Source organism: Bidens hawaiensis, unplaced genomic scaffold, assembly GCF_021521415.1.
Source record: "Bidens hawaiensis isolate Kalapana, Puna unplaced genomic scaffold, B.hawaiensis_p1.1 tig00039455_1, whole genome shotgun sequence".
NCBI classification, from domain to species: Eukaryota; Viridiplantae; Streptophyta; class Magnoliopsida; order Asterales; family Asteraceae; genus Bidens; species Bidens hawaiensis.
The window spans coordinates 4335-29576 of NW_027496930.1; the positions used below are offsets into that span (position 1 = coordinate 4335).

A 25242-nucleotide genomic window follows, 5' to 3' on the forward strand; every position below is an offset into this window, starting at 1 on the left:
AATATATCTATACTTCTTCAAACCTCACATCCAAATTCAACTCGGTAATCACACTCGGTTTGCTGTCAGTTTATCTGCCAATTTATCGTAATCGTTAGAATTTAATCGATATCTATACTTTTTTAAACCTCACATCCAAATTCAACTTCGTGATCACAATCAGTTTGTTACCAGTTAACTTGCCACTTTACTAATCGTTAGAATTTAATCGATATCGATACTTAAACCTCACAATCTCACATTCAAATTCAACTCGGTGCCACTTTACCTGTCACTTTACTGTAATCATTTGAAACTAATTAAGTTATCGAAGTTTTATCGATGAGGTGTAAGAAGCACTACACGGATCACAGCAGTACCGTTGGCGTATGCGCCTCTTGCCTCCGCGAACGCCTCTTTTGTCTCCTACAATCTCAATCTCAAACCCTAGAAGATAATAATATCAATTCGGAGGTTCAAACCGATAACTCAGCTTCCTCGAGTAACAACAAACACAACGGCGATCGGAACCGGCATTACAGCCTACCGGACCGGCGGTTTTTCAGCACGCCGCAGGTGGCGCCGGTCACCGGAAGCTATAATCCGTGCCGGAAGAAGCATCGGAGCGGTTTCAACTTCTCGTTGTTGTCGAATTTGTTCAGATCTAAGAAACGAAGCGAGGATTCAAACCCTAGGTCCTCGAATCATCGTGGCGGTTACCGGAAGAAACAGGCGGTTTGTAGCGGCGGTGATGATAGAGTGACGTCAGCGATGTCCGGTGGCGGTTACTGGAAGAAACAGCAGTACTGCTCTGATCGAGGCATGTCGCCGGTGAGAATCTCCGATTGTGACGGTGTAGAAGATGAATTCGGCGACGGAGTTAGCGGATACGAGTCGCGAAAACAGACGCCGGTGGTCCGGCGCGGCGGCGGTGGTGGCGGAAATGGAAAGAGTGTGTCTGGAATAAGTTTCTGTTTAAGTCCGTTGGTGCGAGTGAGTCCTTGCCGAAATTGGAATCAGAAAGGAGTGGTTCTGGTGGACTGCGGCGAGTTTAGATCGCCGGTGCGTTTCACCGGATCATACTGCGGGAACAGATCGAGAAAAGTTGCGGACTACGGGAGATTCGTTACGAACCGTTGATTTCGATACTTTTGAGCATCGACTTTATTTGACTATCTGAAAGTTACTCTTCTATGAATTCTATGAGATATTCTCTTTTTGTTAGTACTTATCATGTAAGATGTTATGTTACAAAATTTTAAGACTTGTAACTTTGTAAGTTGAAATTGTAAGGCTGGTCATGAGTCGAGCCTGAGTTGAGTTAGAGTGGGTTTGTGAGGCAATTTAGCTAGGTTTAAGCTTGATTTTGAAGTTAAACAAGTTTAAGATCAAACCAACGAGCCGAACCATGATCCGGACCGAGCTTGGTACGAGTTTGGTTCGGTTACAAAAATGAACAAACTTAGATAATATTGTTTCAAATAAATTAATTAAGCTAGTTTTATTTGAGATTTTATTGAGCGAGTCACTTGTCGTGAGCATTTTAATGTCGTTACAAAAAATCTGGCCTAGCCCCTAGTATACGACTTATGTTGACTATGGTGGGTGGTCTTTGGGCGGTGATAATTTAGCGAGTGTCATTTTCATATGATTAATTATTTCTAGATGTATTAAACTTAAATTTTTCTAAAAAGGTTCATATTATAAAGCGAAAAAAAAAACTAACAAGAAGCAGGAGGTTTACAGTTACAAAGAAACAAGCATTGCAAAATTAAACTTGCTCCACTTTTTTCAGACCAATCTCGATCGTTAGCATCTGTGTTTAAACCATAGGAACAAGGTTGTTTTGATATCCATTACTAATTTGTTCACCAAGTATAGTTTACTGCTGAAGCTTATATCATTTCTTGATTTTCAAATTATCTAACATGTAATCACCTAGATTGCTTGAATTGTCACACACTCGTCCTTATTCTTCTTATATTGTATAGGGTGCTCTTGGATATCTTTCACCAATTCAAAATTAGCCGAGATTTGTAACTTTACCCATGTATATACAAATACGATTGACCAAACCCACTTTGCAACCCTACAATGAGTTGTCAGATTCAGTGGCGTTTCCCGTACCAAATTATACGATACACAAATCTCGTCTCCAAAATTAATGCATCTTGTTATCAATGCCATTTTAATATAGATTCTATTTCTCAACATTCAACAACCTTCGTATGAAACAGTTTATCTTAATAAAGACACATTTCAACCAATAGCAACCCTCGACCACCTGATGATTAATATTATCAAATTCTCGTCTTAAGCTCTTATCCAAAAGAGAATCAGATTTATCCATGGTTTTCTAACCTATCCGCAAATAACACTAGATAGGCCTGTAAACAAACCGAACACCCGGTGAACTATACGTGAACTGTTCGGCGGGAAGTTCGTTTATGTAATAAACGAACAAACATGATCAAAAACATTGTGCTCGTTCAATTAAACGAACGAACATGAACACCTGTTCCGTCCATTATGTTCGTTTATGTATTACTAAAAAATGATTAGTTATTATCTGGATGAGTCATCTATTTACGTTCATTTAAGTGGACCTTCGGACAACGGATTTTTCCTGGAAAAAAGATGTTGAGCTTGGGCTATCCAACGTTGTATGCGATCACAGTCGTATAGAATCGTCTCTCGGCATTGGATTACCTTAATCACCGTGCTTTATCAGTAGTTCTTTAAAAAAATCAAAATGTAACGGCCCCAACATTACTACAAGATTCAGGATTGTTAACATGCGTTCACCATTGAGCCACGTTTATGCAATTTTGTTGACATGCCCGTTTCACACTGCATTTATTTTAGAGTAGTTAATTTGCATTTATTATTGTAGAAAATTTTAAGAAGCCATCAATTATCAAGAATCTAGCATCTATTGCTGTCCAGAAGAAGAAGAAAAAACACCTTTCTCTTATTATTAATTTAGAATTTAGAATCAGTTTAGACTCATATATATAGTTGTCAACGAACAAGAAAATATTGACCAGGTGAATAGATTGACGTTCATTAATTGGATCTTTAAATTGAACAGGTTTTATTTCATTATACTGTCGTGCATTCGGGTGAGTGTTCACGAGCGTTCACGAGCGTTGACCTTAAGTGAGGGCTTTTCCCGGATCAGAAGACAAGTGCATTCCGATATAATGAATTTAGCCATTAGCTCATTTGAAAAATTTGTTGGACGGTCAAAAAAGAATCAATCATATGTATAGCATCCCGATATAGGCATGTTCAAAACGGTTTGGGACTAGGAACCGGAACCGGTTCCTATATTCAAAACCCCCTTTTAAACCGGTTCCAGGCTCGAACCGGTTAGGGAACCGAACCGGTTCTCCCACCCTCGGACCCCTAACCTATCTAACCGGTTCTTACCGGTTCCTAACCCGGTTCCTGTACCGTAACCGGTCAAAAAACGGCCAAAAAACGGCTATTTTTGACCCCAACGGTCAAAAAACGGCCAAAAAAAACGGTTAGGAACCGGTTCCGGATGGTTCGGTTCCAGAACCGGTTCCGGTTCGGTTCCGGTTCCTACCCTCCCCCGCTCAGAAATGCAAGAACCGGTCACGGATCATCGGGTTGAATCAGATAGGGTCTGGTTCCTACAAAAAACGGGTAGGAACCGGTTCGGGTCCAGGAACCGGTTTCGTTGAACATCTCTATCCCGATATGATGAATTTAGCCAGTAACTCATTTGAAAAATTTGTTGGACGATCAAAAAAGAATCAATCATATGTATAGCTATCAATTATCATATGTCAGAAGTTTTTTCTCGATAATAATATTTAAAAACACAAGTTTTTTCTCGATAATAATATGTTTTGGCCAAATGTTTTCTTGTTTGCTTAATCATTGATTGATTATTGTGTATAGACTATTATAAATATAACATAATATAATCTTAAACGAATGATTTCGGGGTACAACTACAAATTATTTAGCCGAGTATGTTATGTAAATGTTAATATACAATTTATTCTATTCTAAAATATCATATTTAGCCAAGTATGTTATGTACTTAATACATTAAAATGTAAGATATTAACGTCTTAATATTTAAAATTGTGTCCAAAAAATTGTTTATACGCCCGTATAGTGTAACACCCCGACCAAAGGCGGATTATACATCGGGGCGCCACATATTGCTTCATTACTCGCGACACTATTGGTGTCAATATTTATTAATACACATTTTATCGCGCACGCGCAGCGGGGAAAATAAAGAACATAAATCAAACATAAATCAATATATTATAAATTATAACATTCAAACAACATGAACTTGTCTTGATACATTTTAATTCTAGGTCCAAAAGTAAAAACGTCCTACGTGTCCACAAGCTCCAAAACAGCTACTGCAAACCTGAACATGTGTTAAAATAAACGTCAAACACTTGCGTGTTGGTGAGAAATCAAGTTTAATAGATAATCACAGTAAATCTGCGCGCAACACGTGTATGTCTAGAGTTTAACAAGGGTGTAATCAGATTGTGATCAAGCCTAAGATAGTTCATAGATCATAGTTCAATCCATGCTCCCAATTGAGCATAAAAACGAGAAAACATCTGTGCAAGTGTAAACAAAGAAAACCGTAAACGATAGGTCTCCCGTGTTCAACTAATGGTACCAACGGAACTGCGGAATAGGCCGAACAAAGCGGTTAATGATACACACATACAAATAAACAGCCAAGTAAACGTCCTCAACACATGGGATACTGCGCGACTAAAGTTCATAAACAAATTTAAGACTCAAGTTTTGTATGAACACATGAACATCCCAAAGCATTTAAAATAAAAAGGGATTAGATACGAGATAACTCACATGATAAACGATGCGGTGATAGATAAAGCAAGAACCAACTTTAAACAAGCACAAGTTAACCTATAAATAAGATTATTGTTTTAACGATTGGTTTTAAGTCTTGATTATAAGTTAGCATAATTAATAAGTAAATTATAATATATATTACCGGAAAAGCAGGAAGAACAAGGAGGAAGACGGAGGCAGAGAGGAAGACGGCAGAGAGAGCAAGGAGCAAGAGAGCAGGAGAGATTAAGTGTTTTGTGTGTGATGTGTTATGAAATTTTATTATTATTTATAGAAAAACCCTAGGAGACACAATCCCTAGAAAAAGGGGAAAAGATCTCAAAAAGTAAAAGATTCCAAAAGCAAAAGATATCAAAAGATATGGCAGCTGCAGGGAGCAAGATAAAGCTGACAGGGAACAGTAACAGGCATGGGCGGATCAGATAAAGGTACTGGTCAAGCATGGCAAAAGCAGATCTCAAAAGATAATGTCAGTCACTTTTTCTACCAACCAATGGGGGTTGGTACGCATGCTGCGCCGAAAGTAACTATTCAGACATTAGATAGGTTAGGTCAACAGCACAGAAGATAAGACAACACAAAAGCAAACGGCTAGATTTAAACAGAAGATACAAGGGTTAAGCGCGGGAAGGCTGAGTGCGCGAGCGCGAAGGCTGGCACAACAATCCTTAGCGCACTGCGGGAAGAATCACAAATCCTTAGCGTGCTGCGTGAAGAACAAGAATTCTAAGCGCATCGCGGGAAGAACATACATTCTTAGCGCGCTGCGAGAAGAGTTCTCTTCACGCATCGCAGGAACAAGATGTCTTCACGCAGGCTTCCATGTAAGGAGTCTGGCGCGTGGAGCTGCAGACATCCTTAGGCGGGAAGAACCAAAGGACAAGCAAAGAGAAGAGGGAAACAAAGCGTAAGGGTGGGACGGCGACAAGAGGGAAAAGAAGGCGGAAAGAGAGAAGGAAGAGGCGGGAAAGAAAATATATATTATTATTAAAAGTAAAATATAAGTATAAATATTAAATAATAAAAGAGAGATCGGGTCAGAGAAACGGGTACCTGGGTCGGGTCGGATCGGGGCAGATGTCACATATAGCCCTATACGAGACACTACAAACAATGGCCGACAAGTTCTGACACAAACTGACATGTTTCAGGTGCAATACGACCGTATAGCCCTATATGAGCCGTATAGGAAAAAAAAAATGGTCTGTGAGAATCCCATATGGTGTGGGAGTATCCTAAGCCTATTAAAACTAAGTAGGTTAAATTTAATAATTAATTTGACTATGAAATCAAATATATGTGGTGATGACGAGAATCTCATTGTATGTGGTAGGTTTTTTTCTTTTTTTTTGGTTGGAATAGGAATAAAGAAGTGGGATAAGAGGCCATCGAAGGTTATAGCTGAGAAGATACCACAAACTTAGGTAATATGCTCGTTAAGAATATGACACATGGGTCGTATGTGGCGGAGATCGCTTGGGGAAGAAAAAAAGAATATGACAATATGCTCATCATGTTTAGGGTAGGGGTAGAGGGGAGAACACCGAGATGATTTCGTCTAAGTTGATAGTCATTGCAATAGATTGAAGAAACACGTAATATTCATACAAATTTGGAAGACCACCGCCCGGGGGGGGGGGGGGGGGGCGTTTAGTTTTCTTTTACTAGTCATGCCAAAGAAAAACTTTATCAGTCTATTAGCGTTAAGGATTACATGTGTTTTGATCGAATCGTATCGTTCTTCCGATTTAAAGCCTTAAAACATCGGTTTGAAACTCGAGAAAAAACATAATGGTTTTAAGTGTTTTTAACGGAGTTCCATTGAGACAAAAATAGTTGAAAGTTGAAGTCACTGATAGTGATTTTTAAAGTTGAGATTATTATCGGCCAATACATAAAAGTTGAGATTATTTGTTTCCAATTTCCCTTATTTAAATGGCATTAAATAAAGCATTTCAATTTATATACTTTATGTTCAGCTTTTATAAAAAAAAAATGCATGAACAAAAGTATGTCTTCTTTGAACTTGTTTCTACCCGATCAATCATTCTCACTTGTGTTAGATGCTGAAGGTAAATTAATGAATTCTTTTAGAAAGGTAACTGGCAAGTCCTAAGATATACGGTGAAAACAGTTTGGGCCTGGTAAACCGGAACCCAATCTGGCCCGAAATTAGTTTGGGCCAAACCGGTTTGTAATCCGACCCAATCCGTAGTCGTAGGTTTGGCATCAACTCGTATTCTCGTTCATTAAAAACGGTATATAACATGAACATGTTTTGAAACCCCCCCCCCCCCCCCCCCCCGGGGTTTGGGATAAAACCGTATTTGCACATGTCTGTATATACTCCATCCTCTTTACACATGATGTGAAACTATGTAAGAACATAATGATTATATGTTGAAAGATGTTTTATGATAAATAACTTGTTATCTTATTTATCTTTCAAACACGTTAAGCGAGTACACGAGCTAGGGAGGAAAAAAATGTAAGTTGTGAGGTTAGGTGGATGATGCTACAAAGATCTCTGGTGATGGATCGGACACGCTTTGCCTTCTATTGGAAGTTGTAAAACACCGTGAAGAATCTCGTTAGAAAAGGTCACGAGACCTAAGTATTGAAGGCCACTCTCCAACGCTCAAGTTAGTCCAACGTTCATCACGTGGCAATGAGTGATAACAAAAGAAGCCCCCCCCCCCCCCCACCCCACCCACAACACACCACCAAAGTGAGGACTTAAGCATGGCCCTTATATAGGTGATAAGTGACCTAGAATGTTGACCGGTCAAAATGTGTTCGGTTCAAGTCTGTTGGGCTGAGCCTAGTTAGGGGTGTCTTCTATAACAAATGATATAAACATAAACTTGGCATAATCAATGCCTAATCACTTTGCTCACATATGGTGTTTTGCAATGTTGTTGAGACCGGGCCGGCCGATCCGACTGAGATTCGGTCAACTGACCGGTCTGATTTTGTGATTATTCATAATGTTGATCAACTTCAGTTGTACCCTACTCCCTATTGCTAACACAACATCTAATTTTATAAGTAGTTTGCATCCCTTTAAGCTTGAGTTCCACTCGTTATATGTTCCGACCATGCCTTTAATACTTGAGCTTCGATAACACGTTCAAAAGTCAACTCGTTTAGGTCAAATCTTTTTAAACACATACCATATCAAAAAGTTAGTCTTGTAGAACAAAAAGAAGTAAAGCATATTTCAATTCCTAAGATCTATAAGTACCCTTCTATTATTGTAGCTGCATATTATTTCATTTGTAACATATTTTAGTATACATGTTATACATCTCAAAAAACAACAATTCCAACAATATTATTTCTTAATTTTAAAGATTATATAGAAACAACATATGTAGTGAACATATGAACTAAGCAAAAGTTTCCTTGAAATCAAATTGCTTCCTTCCTATATTTTTTGGAGTTACCATCTCACACTTCGGAGAATCAAACCAGTTAAAACAGACCCGATTTGAAAAAAAAAAACTGGTGTTTTGTTTTTGGCCCCAAATCGGTTTTTTCATAGGTTTAATTATTTTTCCTCCTAAACCGGTTTATAACCCTTCACCGGTTTGTACACCTTCAATTGTTACTATTACATCTGATACTACAAATAGCTTGTATCCTTTTAAGCTTGAGTTCAACTCGTTATATTTTCCGACCATGCCTTTAATACCCGACCTCTAATAGCACGTTTAAAAGTCAACTCGTTTAGGTCAATCTTTTTAAGCATATACCATAAAAAACTTTAGTCTTGTAAAACAGAATTTTAATTCCTAAGATCTATAAATACCCTTCTGTTATTATAGTTGCATACTTGCATACTTTTTCATTTGTAACATATTTTAGTGTTCATGTTATACATTTCATCAAACAACAGTTCCAAATACAACAACAGCCAAATTAACCGGCACCGCCAACAAATTTGTCAAATCACTTCTACCAACACCGAAAGCCACCGTCTGGTTAACTTACTGCAAATCCACAACTCCATTGCGAAACATACATTAATTAGTGCATCTAAATCACCAAGTTTCCTGCTTCTCTTTACGCTTCAGTCTCATTCAAGTAACAATGGAGTTGACTCTTCTGATATAATACACAATTATAAAGAATAATCACTTCACTTATAATAAGGTTATATAAAAAACTGAAGCATATTGCTATTTTCCGCATTTATTCCAATAATTTGCTGATGCTAAAACATTCAATAACATAATAAAAACTACAAGAAGACCTACAATAGGATGATCACATCCATTCATTAAACCTTCTCTAAACTATCCTTCATAAAACTTAAATAAACAACGGTTTAAAAAAAAAAAAAAAAACTTCAACTTGAAGATTTTAGTTGCATACCAGTAGCATCATCCGTCCGTCTTCTCTTCACCGCAACATCATCAAGATAATTCTGATAAATATAAGTACAAAAGCCCCACAACGCCATTAACATAGCGATAACCTTTGCACCGTTCATCGTATCATGAAACACAACCAATGCAGCCAATGGAGTCAAAGCCAGCGACAAAGTACTAATCACATTCGAGAACAAAGACGACACCACAAATATCAGCCCGACAACACCAACCGAGCACACCTGCCACGCCACAGCGGTCCACACCAATGTCATCACATAAGCCACGCCCCCCTTACCGAACCCGTCCATCTCCCCACCCAAAGTCCGCCACTCACCGCTAGCAAAAAGACCAATGGTGGAAACACACGTGGCTACAAACGAGGTGTATATTTGCATCTCGAGGACCACGGAAAACGTTTCCTTTTTTATAACCTTTTGGAACGAAAGTTGCATGATCGAAAGTAAAAAGGCGTAAAGACCCGAAGCACCAAGTGTAGCCACGAACCCTAAAGCGTAATTCTTGTCAGACACGCCAGTCGGTTTATCTGAGTCATCATTGATTGCTAACAAAGAGGCGGATAACGAAAGAACCACTACCGAGTTAAAAATTAAAGCGGTAAACTTCTGGGAATTTAAGAAATACGAAAAAACTGCGTTGAAGGCTAACTGTGTGGCGCATATGAGTGAGTAAGTAGAAGCTGAAAGGTACAATAATCCAACCGAGTATAACATATTGTCACCCGCAATTAGGACACCGATAACTACATATAGCAAGATAATAACTGGTAATGAATAGGACCTGGTGGGTGTCGATGATGATGATGTAGTGATTGAAGGAAAAAGAAAATACGGGATAAAAAGAATGGGAAAGCCGATAGTTTGAACGAGTGTAGCCATCCATTTACTATTGCCACCTTGGTCGTAATAAAACCGACCAAGAAGAACCGCGGCAGCTTGACCAATAATTAGAAAGCATATGTTGAAGGCGACGAGAACCCACCATTGCCAACGTTTGAGTTTAGCGAGCGGTAGTACGCCAGATTGAGTTACCACAACGGTATCTTCATTGTCTGCAGGATAAATAATCAAATGTCTGAAAAAGTTAGCATCTTTTTGGAGAGATCTCAAACTTTCAATAAAAGAATGCAAGAAACCGTGGTGATTAATCCACTTGCAAGCTACTCGAGATTGTGTCAATGAAAACCTCGAAACGAGCCGAGCCCAAGCCTCAAATAAATCTTGTTTGGTTATCAAGCCCAAGCTTGAGCCTTTTATGGGAACATCGTTCAGGCTCGTCGACCCTTAACGAGTTTGGTGTATTTTTGTAGTTTTAACTCTTTTGGACTTCCGGGAATTGACTTCATACTTCATAGCTGAGCTTGAGACAACCTCTGGCTCGTTTAAGGTAGCTTACCCTCGTTTAAGGTTTTTCTTAAATTAGTTCGAGCCGAGCCAATCTCAAGCTTTAATTTCTGTATACGAGCTGGAGCTTAAGCCCAAAACATAGGCTTGAATCAAGCCAGTCTCGAGCTTCCGAAAATGCTAACAAGCCAAACTCAAGTAGTGCTGGGCCCGGCTCGTCTCGGCTCGTTTGCACCCTTACATAAGTACATATGGCAAATGCAATAACCAATAGGGGCGCGCTTAATACACAACCAATTTGAAGTACAGAAGTGTGAGTGGTTACATAGCTGTCTTATGTATGTCATATGTATCACAGTTAACAGTAAACGCGAAAAGTTACAAGCTTTTACACTGTTCTCGCATTTCTCGACATAAAATTAGTCATCTGTTGAATTATATTATATGCAAAACATAAAGCTATTCCCCAAATTGTTTCAAGGTTTCAACATCTACACAACAATTTCCTTCAATTAATAAACTTAACTTGCCATTCTAAAACCTAAAAATTCTGACAAAACCTCATCATCAATCAAATCCACATTTTACCAAAAAAACAAAGTCAACAGTATGACTAACTTATAAACCTGATCATCCCAAAAACCGAGTACATTAGGGTTTTGACTTTTGAGTAGGCTGTTCACGAGTCGAGCCAGGGTGGTTTCGAGCTCGGGCTTGAACTTAAAAGAGGCAACTTAGCTAGGCTCTAGCTCGATTTTGAAGTTAAACGAGCTTAAGATCGAGCCAATGAGCCGAGCCTGGGTCGATTTTGGCTTGGTTACAAAAATGATCCAAATCAGCTCAGCATGTTTCAAATCAACTTTTTATAGCTAGTTTTATTCGAGCTTTTGTCGAGCGAGCCACGAGCCCGAACTTCGAGCACCGAGCTTTTTGAACAGCCTAAATTGTCCGATCCGACAAACTGATAACTTTTTACTTAAAAAGCAATACAATTCTTTTAAACTAGAGGTAGGCAAATAAACCGGTTAACCAAACCAACCCGAAAATCGAACCGAAACTGAGTACGTAGAAACCGGTTTGAAACCAATTGAAACCGTAGGATCGGAACCGGTTTGCAATTTTCTCCACCAAAACCTGTTTCAAACCGATTAACCTAAACCGAACCTGATCAAACCCGAACTGAAACCGAACGTAACATGGTAACAAACCTTATAATCTGGTTTTGACTTTTGTTGACCAAACCGAACCGGTTTCACCCCAAACGGGTTTTGAGTTTCAAACCGGTTTGTGCACCTCTATTTTAAACTCGGTGTAAAAACAGAGAAGCCACATCAATTATGACATCTTTTAGTAAAATATAAAATAAAAATAAAAGTTAGCATACTTAAACGGTTTATCATTTCTGCAACTAGAAAACACACTGGCTTAATTGGGAAGCAGTTAAGCTTCCAAACGAAAGGGGTTTTGTCGCTAATTGATAAATTAAGACGACGAAATGAGAGTACAAACCTGGCATGATTAGAAATTGAGTAGAATATGGTCCCAATTTCAAGTATTTTGGACGTATTTGTGCTTCTAGGGTTTACCAATTCACAACCGGGTTTATCGGGTTAAACCGCCCGGACTGATATTATATGATTCCTGATATATTTAAAAGTGCAATATAAAACTATAAAAAAATAATGAGTATTTAAGGATGGGGGTGATGTATTGTGGCCCTTTAATGCGGAGATGGGCATTGGATTCTAGCAACTTATTATTATTATTATTATGTTCAACTTTACAAGAAAAAGTGACTTAATTGCATGGAGGAAAATTAAAGGGAGGATATTCATCAAAATATCTGTATTTAAGACTTATTAATTATTTGACTTTTTTTTTTAAACGGTGGTTACTAACTAAATTCATCACATCAGAATACACTCATCTTTTAATTCAGAAAAAACCTTTAGCTAAGGTCAACGCCCGTAAACACTCGTTCAAAGGCACTATATATTAGGGTGAGATAATCATTTGATAAAAGATTATCATTGCTAATTGGTTTTTTATTTTTATTTTTTTCCGATCCAACTGGAGGTGTGCAAAGTCTTTTTATTAATACAAATTATTTTTTAATAATTAATTATATTATTTTATAAATGATACTAATTCTTATTCTTTTTTGAAAAAATAAAATAAAGGTATTATAAAAAGAAAAATGAGACATTGGAGTTGTCAATCAAAGGTCAAATCTGCTAGGTAAACTTCTCGCACTTGTCATTTGAAATGACGGATGTCTAGACGACACTTGCTATTCAAATGGCAAAGTCTGCCAAAGACATTTCGACATATAGCGCAGGCTACTTTGGGTATCGTGAACCGCTAGTCAAAGTGGCGGTTTAGAAAAAGTGACATCTGCCACTTGAAATGGCGGATCGCACAAAAATTGTGCAACATCCGCCATGCGGAACACGATTTAATTGTCCAACTCACCCATCAGAAATTGACAGAACCTATATATAATTTGAAATTCGTCATTTCAAATGACGGATCTCTTTGAAACTATCTCACCCTTCTAAAATTTCATATCTTGGTGCTACAAAGATGTATCATTATTTGAAATTGATTATTGGTGGTGAGTGGTGACATTGGCACATTGCTAAGCATGATGAAAAATCACTGCCATGTTAACATGCGGAGGGTGAACATCGCAAGTCATATAAGAAACTCCAATCATTATAAATTATCATGTGGGAATGATAGTACGTTATTATGGCCTTCGTCACAAAGATGCCAAGGACACCAAAATCATTATATATGATGTTGTATGGACGAGATTGTAAATAATTTGACATAAAATCCATGGTTCGTATTGATCCAAGAGTCACACCAATCAAACAAACTAGCGAATATTTATTCGTAGGAGATTGTTGCAAGGCACAAGGTGTCGGTGTTTATAGTGCCGTACACATACTCGTTTAATATTGTACGGAAAAGGTTATTAAAGCAAGAGAAAGATCCACTCTCTACTGTTTACATAATTTCGCTTAACGATAATTATCACGCAAGCAACATCTTTTAAAATGATCTAGAGGAGAAGAATAAAATAATAAACTTTAAACGCATTACAATACATGAAAGTTTTCTTAATTAATAGTAACATCTAGATTTTTTATTTTTTTTTATTTTTTTTAACTAGAGTTTTCTTACTCATGTCACATTCTATTTGACAAATTTTAGAAATGTTAATTTGATGTTTATTTTCCTATTGAAAATCCATGTCCACAAAATGATGTTCTATACTTTATAAAAAAAAAGTGTAATTTACAATGGAGCATAGGGCATAAACGATTTTAACAAAGGTGCAATTAGTAGACATATTAGTGTATTGTACATTACATAATAGGGAGTTCTTCATTATACCTTTTCAAGTTAAACATCTTTTAGTCATTATGCTGAAAGTTATCAATATAAGTCTTATAATTAACATTTTAAAATATTGTTTAATGATCCTACTGTTCTCAGTTGACGAGCCATGCCTGGTTTGTCGTAAAGTTTGCTTGGATGATATTGGTGAACATGTTGTTTATTGCAAGGAGCTTCCAGGGTTTAATATAGGCATGATTTGGTCAGAGATTTCCTTTATGATGTGTTAAAACGAGCTGGGATCTTGGCACAAAAAAGAAGCTCCTATGAATTTTCTGTCGGATCCACTTGAATGAAGGTCTAGTCTCCGGCCAAAGACGTTCTTGTGTTTGAATGGGCAAGGGGGAAGCACGCTTGTATAGACCTTACTGGAGTATCCCCCCTTGTGGGTCTTAGGGATACCGGGTTTGTTGTTAGGCAGGCTGTATTGAAAGCGGAATCAAGAAAAATTGCTAAGCATGAGAAAGCATGTGCCGAGAATCAACACGTATTCATTCCTTTTGCTTTTGATACATTTTGGTCAATTTCCCTCGAAGCTATTACGTTTATGAAAAGAGTTAAATGGGTCGTGCACAGTAACTTATCGACGCCAAAGAAATATAATTTTGTTTTCAGTAGGATCAGGTTGCTATTCAAAAAGGGGTGGCGGCGTAGCTTGTTACCCGCTTACCCATCTTTCTATTGCAATTGAATCCTTCTGTTCAATATTTATATAATTTAGAATATTTATATTAAAAAAATAATGTATTATAAACTATTTTTTTTTGTCAAGAAATCAAATTTGTTGAACCAACCCTACCTTTAATAGACATTATAAAAATATAAGTGTTGTGCCCCTAGTGTATATTCCGTAACTCTACCAACAAACTTCCATAGTAAGACATTACTCAAACGTACACTTTGCAAATTTTTCCACAAAAGAGTTTACTTCAAGTAAAATTGTTGTCATCTAAAGCCCAAATGATTAAGTTGTACACGTTAAGCACAAGATAAAATAAAATAAATTTTAATTAAACTCTCTATTGCAACAATTTATTAAATTATTTACAAATATAAAACTTTTAACATTATTATTACTCTTATTATTATTGTTTTATTATTGTGGATTTTGTTTTGGTGTTTTGTTTAAGCTTTGTTATATGGTGTTTTGTAATGTTTGGTGTTTTTAATTTCTAGCATCTAGCTAGAGCGGCCTTAATAAAAGTAGTTTAAAAAATAAAATTAGGATTATCTAACTTGGTCATCTTATTATGAACATATATTCCAATATAATCATCGTTGCTTTTTGTGTCAAGAGTCAAGACGATTCATTTTATATTAGCAGAGTAATTTACACTGACGTTTATCTAGAAATGTATGAAAGTTAAACAATTCTAATGATATAATCAGAACATTTTAATTTTTTATGATATCATTTTGCTATACATTCATTCCAACTATTTTAGTGGCAAAAACTAAAGTAGTTAAATTACAAAAAAAAAAGTAAATACTAAAAATATAAGAAAGAAAGTAAAAGAAAAAGAAAATTGATGTTGGTACATAAGTTAGGGTTTTATTAGGTGTAACCAAACAAGCTCTATCTATGACGGATTTAAAAGCAGCTTTTTAATGGAATCATTAAGAGGCTGCCAAGAATATGTATTTTAAAACAAGTGAAAAAATATAGTTTATGTTTGATATATATAGTTGTTCTGTTGTCATTAAAAGTTAATTATCCGCATGAAACATATAATTCATGGTAACATGAATAGATCCTATTGTTTTTCTGTACCAATTTACCCGATTCAATGAAAGATAAAGTCATCAGCTAATTTATTCAACATATATATTTTTCAACTTTGCGAAATAAGACTAAAAATATATCAATAAACTGAACTAAATTACAGACTTGTACTTTGAAATCGTCCCAACACAACCGTTAGTATTAAAAAATAGTTTCTTGTTTTGTCCGAACACATGAAGATATGTTAAATATAAAGAACAATAAATGTGAAAGACTCCATAAACTTGGAAAATGTCCAAATAAACCATGTAACCAGATATAGATTTTATAATTAAAAGATTTTGCATGAACTTATAGCATTTCTTTGTAAATTATTTCAAACTACTTTGAAGAATATTCATGATCGAAAGTGTTATAGCGGATAGTTCAAAAGTCGCATCATTTCTCTTTGTTAATGGCGAAACAATACCCTTTTTGTCTTTGAATCCGTCCTCACAAGTGGTAGTAGCGTCCATAACAGAACTTATCTGAATATTTGCATCAAAAAACCGCTTGGAGTTGTAACTCTTCATAGCCTCCTTGATGTCCAAAATAGCTTCGGAGTAAAGCTCAAAACAATCATTCAAACATGACTTCACATAGGGATCAAGTACCTTCGTGTTGTTTTTTAGCAACCGCTTGATGTAACACCTTGTATCAGTAATGTTATACCTTGTCAGCCTAATGGACATCATCCCGAGACCTTTGAGATCGGCACAATGGCTAGCTGGCGCAGCTTGGAGCGAGGTGGTGCAAAATTGGAGCTTCACATTAGGATCTTGTTGTGAGGAGGTCTTGCAAGTGTTGTATATGAGGTCTTGTCCATTGGTAGATAAGAAGAATAAAGAAAACAAAATGAGAGTGAGGGAGAAAGATGAAGAACTCATTGTTATTAGTATTTCTTGTGAACAAATGAACAAAGAGTGGATTTATAACAGAGAGTACGCTTGGAGGAAGGCTTGAGGAATGAGTACTTAATTAATTATTTCATTCCAAAAAAAACATTAAAAATAATCCATGTTAAGAAAATAAGAAAGACAACACGGTAGCATACTAAATTTAATGAAACAATTCAATTAACAACTCATGTATCATATGTTCATGATCTTCTAAATTTCTAATCATCAAAGAGACTGATTAATTTGGTATGCAAATTAGATTTAGAAGCAAAAAACTCCATGGTAATTAGTTGAAAAATTATTATTAACTTTTTATTTACGTTCACCTGTTTTAAACTCGTTACTTTTACACACTCCATTGTATTTAATAAAAAACTATTATACAACAGAATCGTAGACATTATTTTCTTTAATTCGAGTATATATTCTTATACTGGAAAAAAAATTTATTTGAAACTTTTGTTGTGTTGTATGTAATTTGTAACATTGCGTGATTATAAATTTAAAGTTGTGTGATTATGTATATATATTGCGTAAGGTAATAAATAATTTGTGTGGTTATCCACTCGCTTCGTATATTTTGCATCAAAATCAATTTCCTACATCAACATTTTACATAGCGATTTTCGTACATCAACATCTTAATTACAATCGCTTATCTAGTGTTTAAACCAAAAATTGTACACAACCAAAACATAATTTAAAAATATTAAACATGTTGAAGACCCACTAAATGGCAAATTAATCAAGTTAGAAATATTAAATTCAATAAATGAGTTCTTGACATTTAAAATTACTTGTGTATTTGGCTCCTTAAATTAACTCCCTCCATTCCAAATGTTATCATTGGTATTTTGAAAATGCTCCTAACAAAATTCATTCTTGGTATCAAACCTTTAAAACTGTAATTATAATTGTTAATACTGTAATTACTCCAACATTACAAGAGTATTTTCATATAACCTTTAAAACATGATGTAATGATAAACATCTGATTTCCATATCTTAAAGATCTTAGGGTGGACGATGTGGAACCCTCCCATCCCGAAATTCATTCTTGGTACCAAACCTGCTGGAATGGTATTCGCCGCCATCTCGTTGCTACAATTTGGAAATTCCTTCCAGTCAGCTTCCATTCTTCCTTGTCCTTTCTCGATAGCGAGATAGCAAAGTCGAGGAAGTGTGCTTTTGTTTGTTGGGCTATAAACTAGTTTAACAAGCATAAGCTTGAGCTCGAAGTTAAACGAGCCTAAGAGCGAGCTAACGACAAAAATGATTTGGATCGGCTCATGTCGTTTCAAATAAATTCTTTTAACTAACTTTATTCAAGCTTTTATCGAACGAGCTACGAGTCAAAACCTATAAATTTATAGTTATTTGTCTTTCAATTTCCAATTTTACATGACAAAACCCTTAAAAAGATAGTAGTTGTAGTATTGCAAATACAAACATTCTTTCCAATGTGGTGCAGTGATAGGAAATCTGAGTTTCTCAATGAAGACTCAGGTTCAATACCCACAAACAACACTTTGGAGGGGGTATGGTAGCTCAAAGAAAGAAGACTGAGATATTTGTGATATCCAGTTTGATCCTGAGGGCGTCCGGGTTTTAACATCAGTGGGCCTTCGGGCGGGTGAGTTTTCTCGAAACTGGGGATAACTTGAAGGCGCTTAAGGGCTCTGTACGGCCAGGAGCTAGCGTTTTACCACCAGTGAGCCTTCAGACGGGTAGGTTTCCCCAAAACTGAAGATAACTTAAGATGTTTAAAGGCTCCGCATAGAGGTGTTAAAAAAAACGGTTTGAGACCGGTTTTACGAAAACCGAACTGAACTGGTTTGGAAATAAAACTGGTTTCACCCAAACCGGCCCAAACCGCCAATTCCATGACCGGTTCCCCTTAAGATCTACTAAACCGGTTTTAAAACCGAACTGGTTTGAGAAAAACCGGTTAAACCAGTTCTAAACCGGAACCGAACAGACCTTGGACCAGATCAACCTATCTTGCTTCTAAACCGGTTGAGTCAAACCGGTTGTTGACAAAACCGGTTTTGTATAACTCTAGCTTCGTATGATTGGGTTGTAGATACAAAGAATGAAACATCATCATCATCATCGTACTCAGTATATCCCACCAATAGCAAAGCTATGGTAGGGTCAGAGGAGGGTAAAATGTAGGCAGCCTTACCTCTACCCCATAGGGATAGAGAGGCTGCTTCCGGTGAGACCCCCGGCTCGATAGTAGTTTTGCATCAAGCCTTGGACATAAGACACATAGCACTCAATCATCGGGACACCAGCTGATCGGTGCATGTACCCTTATCTTTCAGCTATCAACGCCACTACATGATGCCTGATTAACTGTCCGTCACTTTTAACGTTATTTTCACGAGATTAGTAAAATAACGTCAAAATTAGTGCAATTTTACTTTTGCCCACCCGAGGGTTCACACATATATACATCATACGTGCGCACCGCAAGCAGGGCTAATACAAAAAATGAAACAAAACCCTTTTTGTAACAAACAAATACACACACAGTAACAACAGATAAGAACACAAAGACTGGTACCAAACAAGTAACACAACAATGGCGAACTTGAGAACATCAATGGACGCATCATTTTACGACGTCAACATATCCACTCCACAAACCCTAACCGCCACCGCACGCTCAATTCCCGGCGAGCCGACGCAGGTCGACGGAGCTTACGCCAGTAAACTCCTCCGAATGCGGCAGCTGTCTCTTCTAGGGTTTGGCTTTCCGTTAGGGGTAATTCCGTCTTATGCTCCACCTTTATATCTTCTAATAGTAATCATTCACCAAAGGAGTCTGCAGCTGCTTTGGCTCTTCAGAGCCTTTGGTTAACACAGCCTGCTGAAAATTGGTAATTTTATTTACTTTATTATTATTATTATTATTATATTGTTTTAATTTATGAGATAATTAGGTCACTTGAAGTTGTGTGTGGAGATGCATTTTGATTTTCAATTCAGTTTGATGTGCAATTAGATAGCTTCCGTGAATGAAACTGAAAAAGCGGATAGTACGGTTTTGATTTTGCGTGTAATTAAAACCGAAGATAGTTTAAGTGAATAATGACAATAGTTCGGTTTAGGTTTTGCGTGTACTTAAAACTGATAAAACAGAAGCGAATAATTTAATATATAGTTGAACCCAAATATTTTACCTCAAATGAATAGTAATTAAAACTAACAATAAAATATACAGGCCTAAAGGGCTTGGATCAAATACATATTAAATTAACGTGCTATTTGTGCTAATCAAGTAGTGTAATTATATATACAAGATAGTGTAATTATAGTGTAGTGTAATTACACTACTTGTATATAATTACACCACTTGATTCGCACAGTTAGCACGTTTTTTTAGTTTGTATGTGAACTTTCCCCTAGGTCTAAATTTCATTAGTTTTGGTCAACTGTTTTGTTTTTGGCCCAAATATTTCAAGCCAAATGGCAAAACCTAAAAGACCGAAAGAGCAAAACTGAACTGAACCCAACTAAAAACGAAACCGAGAAAACCAAAACTGAATGTTTCTAATAATTCAAATACCAAAATTTTGGTTTTTGGTTCAGTTTTAGCCAAAAAACGAACTGAGCAGAACCATATACACCCCTAATAATAGTACTTATAAGTTCATTCATGAATTTTAGGGTTTCAGTCATTCTATGTAGGACTGTAACCGAACAGAATAAGGTATTGTTCATGTTCGTTCGTTAAGCTTCTACTGGACAAATGAACGGTTCATGAACACATAAGTGAACGAAATTTTCCATTCGTGTTCGTTCTGTAACTAAATGAACTTGTTCGTGAATGGTACATGAACACAAACAATGTTTTATTTGATTTGGCTGAACGAGAATGGTCAGCGTCAACGGTTCGCACCGGCTATCTTATGTTTTATAGGTAATAATTTTGCTTAAATTGTGATAAGATTAGAAAAGTCATTAATAAATATTAAAAAGCTTTCATGAACAAACAAATATTAACGAACATAAATGGACGTTCACGAACATAATTGAATGAACATAGTCTTTGTTCGTGTTTGTTCACCTAGTTAACCCAACGAAATTCTTTGTTCATATTCGTTCATTTATTTAACGAACGACACAAATGAACTTCCTGCCAAACAGTTCGCTGAATGTTCAGTTCATTTACAACCCTAATTCTATGTATCAAAACCGATAGATTTATGTTAGTTAAGATAATCAGTACTTCATAAATTGGCTTTTAAAGCTCAAATTGTATCCAAATTTTAGGTCTAATTTCTGTTGGCTTTTATCAACTGTAGGTGGGTTGGATTGGTTGGGCAGGTTCGTCCAATAAAGCTGATATCTTCGGTTACAACTGAAGCTATAAAAGCAAATTCAGATTCAGCGCTTCCTAGATTTAAACGTGCTGCCAAGAAGTTGCTTGACAAAACATTCTATTCAATTGGCTTATGTTCCTACCTGGAATTGAATGACTCAACTTCTGTTAGTCTAAATGTTGAAAAACATGGTCAAGGAAAGAGTCAACGTATCAAGGGCTTACTCCATCACAAGGCAAGTTTTGATTGCATATTCCATTCTTTATAGAGAAAGTGATCACTAAACTTTCCTGGTTTTTATACTTGACATATTCAATCCAAACTTATCCTTTCTAAATGAATATGTAGTGTATGACTATTTTGCCCTTCATAAACTCTATTTTAGTTTTTTAAATCAAAATGGTTTAGGGTCTATTATATATATTTTCTAAAAGGCGTGGTTTTCAAACATTAAATATATTTCATGATCAAAGGAAACGTATCGTAGTTTGATAGGTCAAAAAGATCAGTTTCATGAAGAGGGTGAATATAAAATGTTGCACACGACACGTGAAGAATTATACTCGATGTTAAGGAAAATATTTGACTAGAATAAAGGCAGAATAGTCATATTGTCAATCTTTTTTTTAATAAAATTGGTAAATTTGCTGTTTCAGTTAAGATTTAAGGATATATATATGATATTTTAAGTTTTAGTTGGATGTATATAGTATTTGTAAAGTTTTTAGGGATATATATATGAAATTCACCAAATATATTCCGTTCGAGGGCATTGTTTTGAATTTTGATCGTTTAACATTTTCATTTTGTTGATCTCATTAATTTGGCGGCAATAAAGAAGTGATATTGGGTCTTGTTTACTCGATATGAGGAAAAATGTACGTAGAACACGCTAAATAAATAATGGAACAAGGGAAACTTTTAAATTTATAAACTTATAACATCTTTGTATTTAATTGTCTGTTGCTCTAAAAAAGACATTTATAAACTCATAATCGATTAATTGATCCCTAAATCATTAGAATTGAAATTAATATGTAAACTTTTGTATGCTTAACTAATATCAATACTTTGTATTCATAGTTCAGCTTCCCAATCATGATATCACTTTAGAAGCTGCTTGGCCCGAGCTTTTTGTGGACCGCAACAATAAATATTGGGAAGTGCCACAATCAGTATCGTTGGACTGTCTGTCTCTTGTCTCGGAGTCAGGCTTAAGGTATCGTTTTGGCCTCCATAAAAACGGTGGCTCTGTTAAGGCAGCTGACTTTGTTGATGGTCCACCTCCAGCTTCTTTGACCCCTGGAGTTTGTGCAAAAGCCGCCTTTTCATACGAAAAAAGTAAAGATCTTTGGAGAATACCCGAAACAAAAGAGGATAGAGCTTTAGTTAAAACTGAAAGTGGTGAATTTCGCAATAGGGCTTATGATAAACGTATGAAGGAACCGCATGCTACAGCATCTGGAATTTTTGGTATATTACTTGATTTTACTATTGTTTAATTTAATTTATTTTATTTTATGGGTTTTCCTTGCCGAATATTAACATCGAATGGTAGGTGCCACCTGTGAGACGTGGTTAAGTGGGAAGAGAAGGCCGTTTGGTGCAGATTTATTTGGGTCGGTTTGCTTTGCAATTCAGCACGGGAAATTTAGGAAAGCGTATGGCGATCTCACTCGTTTTGATGCTCGTTTGGACGTGTCTTCAGCATCAGCTTTAGTCAATGGGTTATCAAACAATTTAAAGTCTGATTCAGTTTTGCCCCGACTAAATCTGATTCTACAGCAACAGGTGCTATCTTTATCCGAAACTTAGTACTCTTTATTTATACTCATTTGGTCAATGTGTAACTTTTGGTTTCAAAATTTGGTAAATTACAGCTATAAATTGTAATTTTGATGTTGATGCTTTCGTGGGTTTTATAGACCTTTGCCAAATGCTTCCTTTTTGACTTTTGGGGTCAAAGTTCATATGATTTTGTGAAATTTTATAACCTTCTAAGACCTTGTGCACATTTATATTTGCAGATTGCAGGACCTCTTATTTTTAGGGTAAATTCAAAGGTTGCATTCGACTCACCGAGTCCACACATAGAGGATATAATATATAGCTTGAATTACTCGTTGAGGATGCTTGGGTCCGGGAAAGTGGTGGCTTGGTATTCCCCAAAGAGAAACGAGGCAATGGTTGAGATGCGCGTTTTAGAGTTTTAGGTCAAAGCATACATCAAAGTTCATTGTTGTTTTGTTTAGGTAATCATTGTAGTTTTCAAACTTTTTCGGGATTAATTGTGACTTGGATTTTGTGATTGATTATGATTCACAAAGGCAGAGGAACATTTAAAAGTTTGGAAGTATTCTAAGTAAAAATTCCTAATACGATTCACAGCAATAATGTAGTTGATTGGTGATGAATCCAAAAATGACCCATCACATCAACCCGGTCACGCTTAAAATCATGTAAACCTTAAATGGGTTAAATGACCCGTGTAAACTATTTATCTGAATGGGTCATGTATATATGTTGTAATCAGATTGTAAACGAGTCATGAATGGTTTGGCAGGTTGTAATAGAGTTGTAAACGGGTTGCGGTAATGGACTATACTTTTATAGCTTTTATGCTAGTTCTAAGCATGTTCATGTTTATTAGAATGCCAATACGAATATGACATATTTTTTAAGCGGGTTAAACATGACAACTCAAAACTTAATTATTTTCATGACACGAATTGTATATCATGCTCTACTTATGGGAGAGGCTACCTACCAGAATGGCAAACCATGTGCACCAAATAAATACATGCTTTTAAGGTACATACAAAATACCCCTAAATTGTTTAGTAAATTCTTTAAAGACAAATTAATATCGTTTGATCGTTAAACCCATCAGCATGCCTTCATGTGAGGGGCAATTTTGTCCTTTTTCCCCAAATACACCTCAGCCCCTCACGCGAAGGGGCTTGCGAATTAGGGTTGGGGAGAAAAAGGACAAAACTGTCCCTCATGTGAGGGGCACGCTGATGGGTTTAACGACCAGACTTAATGGGGCTAGTGGGGTCGGGTTTAATTGCAAGTGAAATGAAACCAAAGGGACTAAAATCGCAGATTTAAAACTGTTGGACTAAAATCGTAGGCTCGGACAAACCAAAGGACGAAAACCGCAGTTTACTCGTTAATTTATTATAGCCAAACCTTAAGAAAACATCATCAAAAACTGTACATCGTGTATCAATACATTTTGTATTATTCCCTTTATGCAGACATATGAAAACTATACTGTTTCAAGGGTTAAATTAGAAGGATAAAAGAGACTTATTTACCTTAAAAATAATAATAACGATATCGAATCGCGGGTTCATTCTCTAACATCTTCAGATGTCTTTTTAACTAACTTTTCCAAATCCCGAATCTGCTTATCTTTTTCTTGAATAACATCATTCGCGTTCCGCAACGCCTCATTATCATACTCGGCTTGTTCTTCCATCACCCTCAAACATTGCAAAGCCTCGGTATAAAGTGCAGCCTTTTCTTCTTGTAACTTACTAATCATAGCCATTGCTTGATTCGCAGCAACAGCCGACGCGTTTCTTTCTTCTTCCAATTCTTTATATAAAACACGTATAACTTTTTTATCATGTTCAACTTGTCTTTTCAATCTATCAACCACACTTTCGCCTTCAATTTCACTCACAACACTTCCATCATATGAAATATTGGATGCGTTTCTTTCCAAGGATGCTCGACTTTGAAGGATCTGCATGCCCGTTAACTCATCACTGTTGAAAGATAATTTCGGGCTTATTAAACTATCATTAGATCTGTGTGATAATAATATCTTTGAAGAGTCTTTAAAGGAAAGCTTCCCAGAAAGTTGTCTTCCTTCAGTGCTTATTGCAAGCTTATATGCATCACCAAGATCCAAATGGTTAGATGTTTGGTACCCGTTTGTCGTTGCAGATTGTTCGTTTTCTGTAATAGAGTCTTTTATTGCTTCATTTATTATTGGCGAGTCGCCTACAAAACAAACAAATTGTTAGTAACTGGTCTAGTTTATGATAATGAGCTTGACGTTTAATCATGATGTCAAATTTATTTTCACATTTAGTATTCAATAGCTGCTGGTGAGCTACTTAAGATCAGCTTGCTAAAAGCTCAAATCGAGCCAAGCTTAAATGAGCTTGAGCCTAAAAATAAGCTCGTTTGATAAACGAGCCCAAGTTAGGCTTAGCTTATCAAGCTCGA

At 36.3% G+C, this 25242-nt stretch overlaps 2 protein-coding genes and 2 pseudogenes across 3 annotated transcripts; 2 read left to right on the forward strand and 2 right to left on the reverse strand.

Moving 5' to 3' along the window:
* The first annotated feature begins 321 nt into the window (after positions 1-321).
* Positions 322-1119, forward strand: LOC143591210 (uncharacterized). The gene has a single exon (XM_077071484.1). The coding sequence runs from the start codon at positions 322-324 to the stop codon at positions 1117-1119; it is 798 nt and encodes a 265-aa protein (XP_076927599.1).
* A 7929-nt stretch (positions 1120-9048) lies between these two features.
* Positions 9049-10318, reverse strand: LOC143591202 (putative purine permease 11). Its single transcript, XM_077071478.1, has one exon. The coding sequence runs from the start codon at positions 10136-10138 to the stop codon at positions 9218-9220; it is 921 nt and encodes a 306-aa protein (XP_076927593.1). The 5' UTR covers positions 10139-10318; the 3' UTR covers positions 9049-9217.
* A 5784-nt stretch (positions 10319-16102) lies between these two features.
* LOC143591203 (putative invertase inhibitor pseudogene) lies at positions 16103-16658 on the reverse strand (annotated as a pseudogene).
* A 2598-nt stretch (positions 16659-19256) lies between these two features.
* Positions 19257-23331, forward strand: LOC143591204 (protein TRIGALACTOSYLDIACYLGLYCEROL 4, chloroplastic-like; annotated as a pseudogene). The gene is made up of 5 exons (XR_013145615.1): positions 19257-19554; positions 20983-21235; positions 22089-22473; positions 22559-22791; positions 23028-23331. The product of XR_013145615.1 is annotated as a protein TRIGALACTOSYLDIACYLGLYCEROL 4, chloroplastic-like (transcript).
* Positions 23332-25242: the final 1911 nt, after the last annotated feature.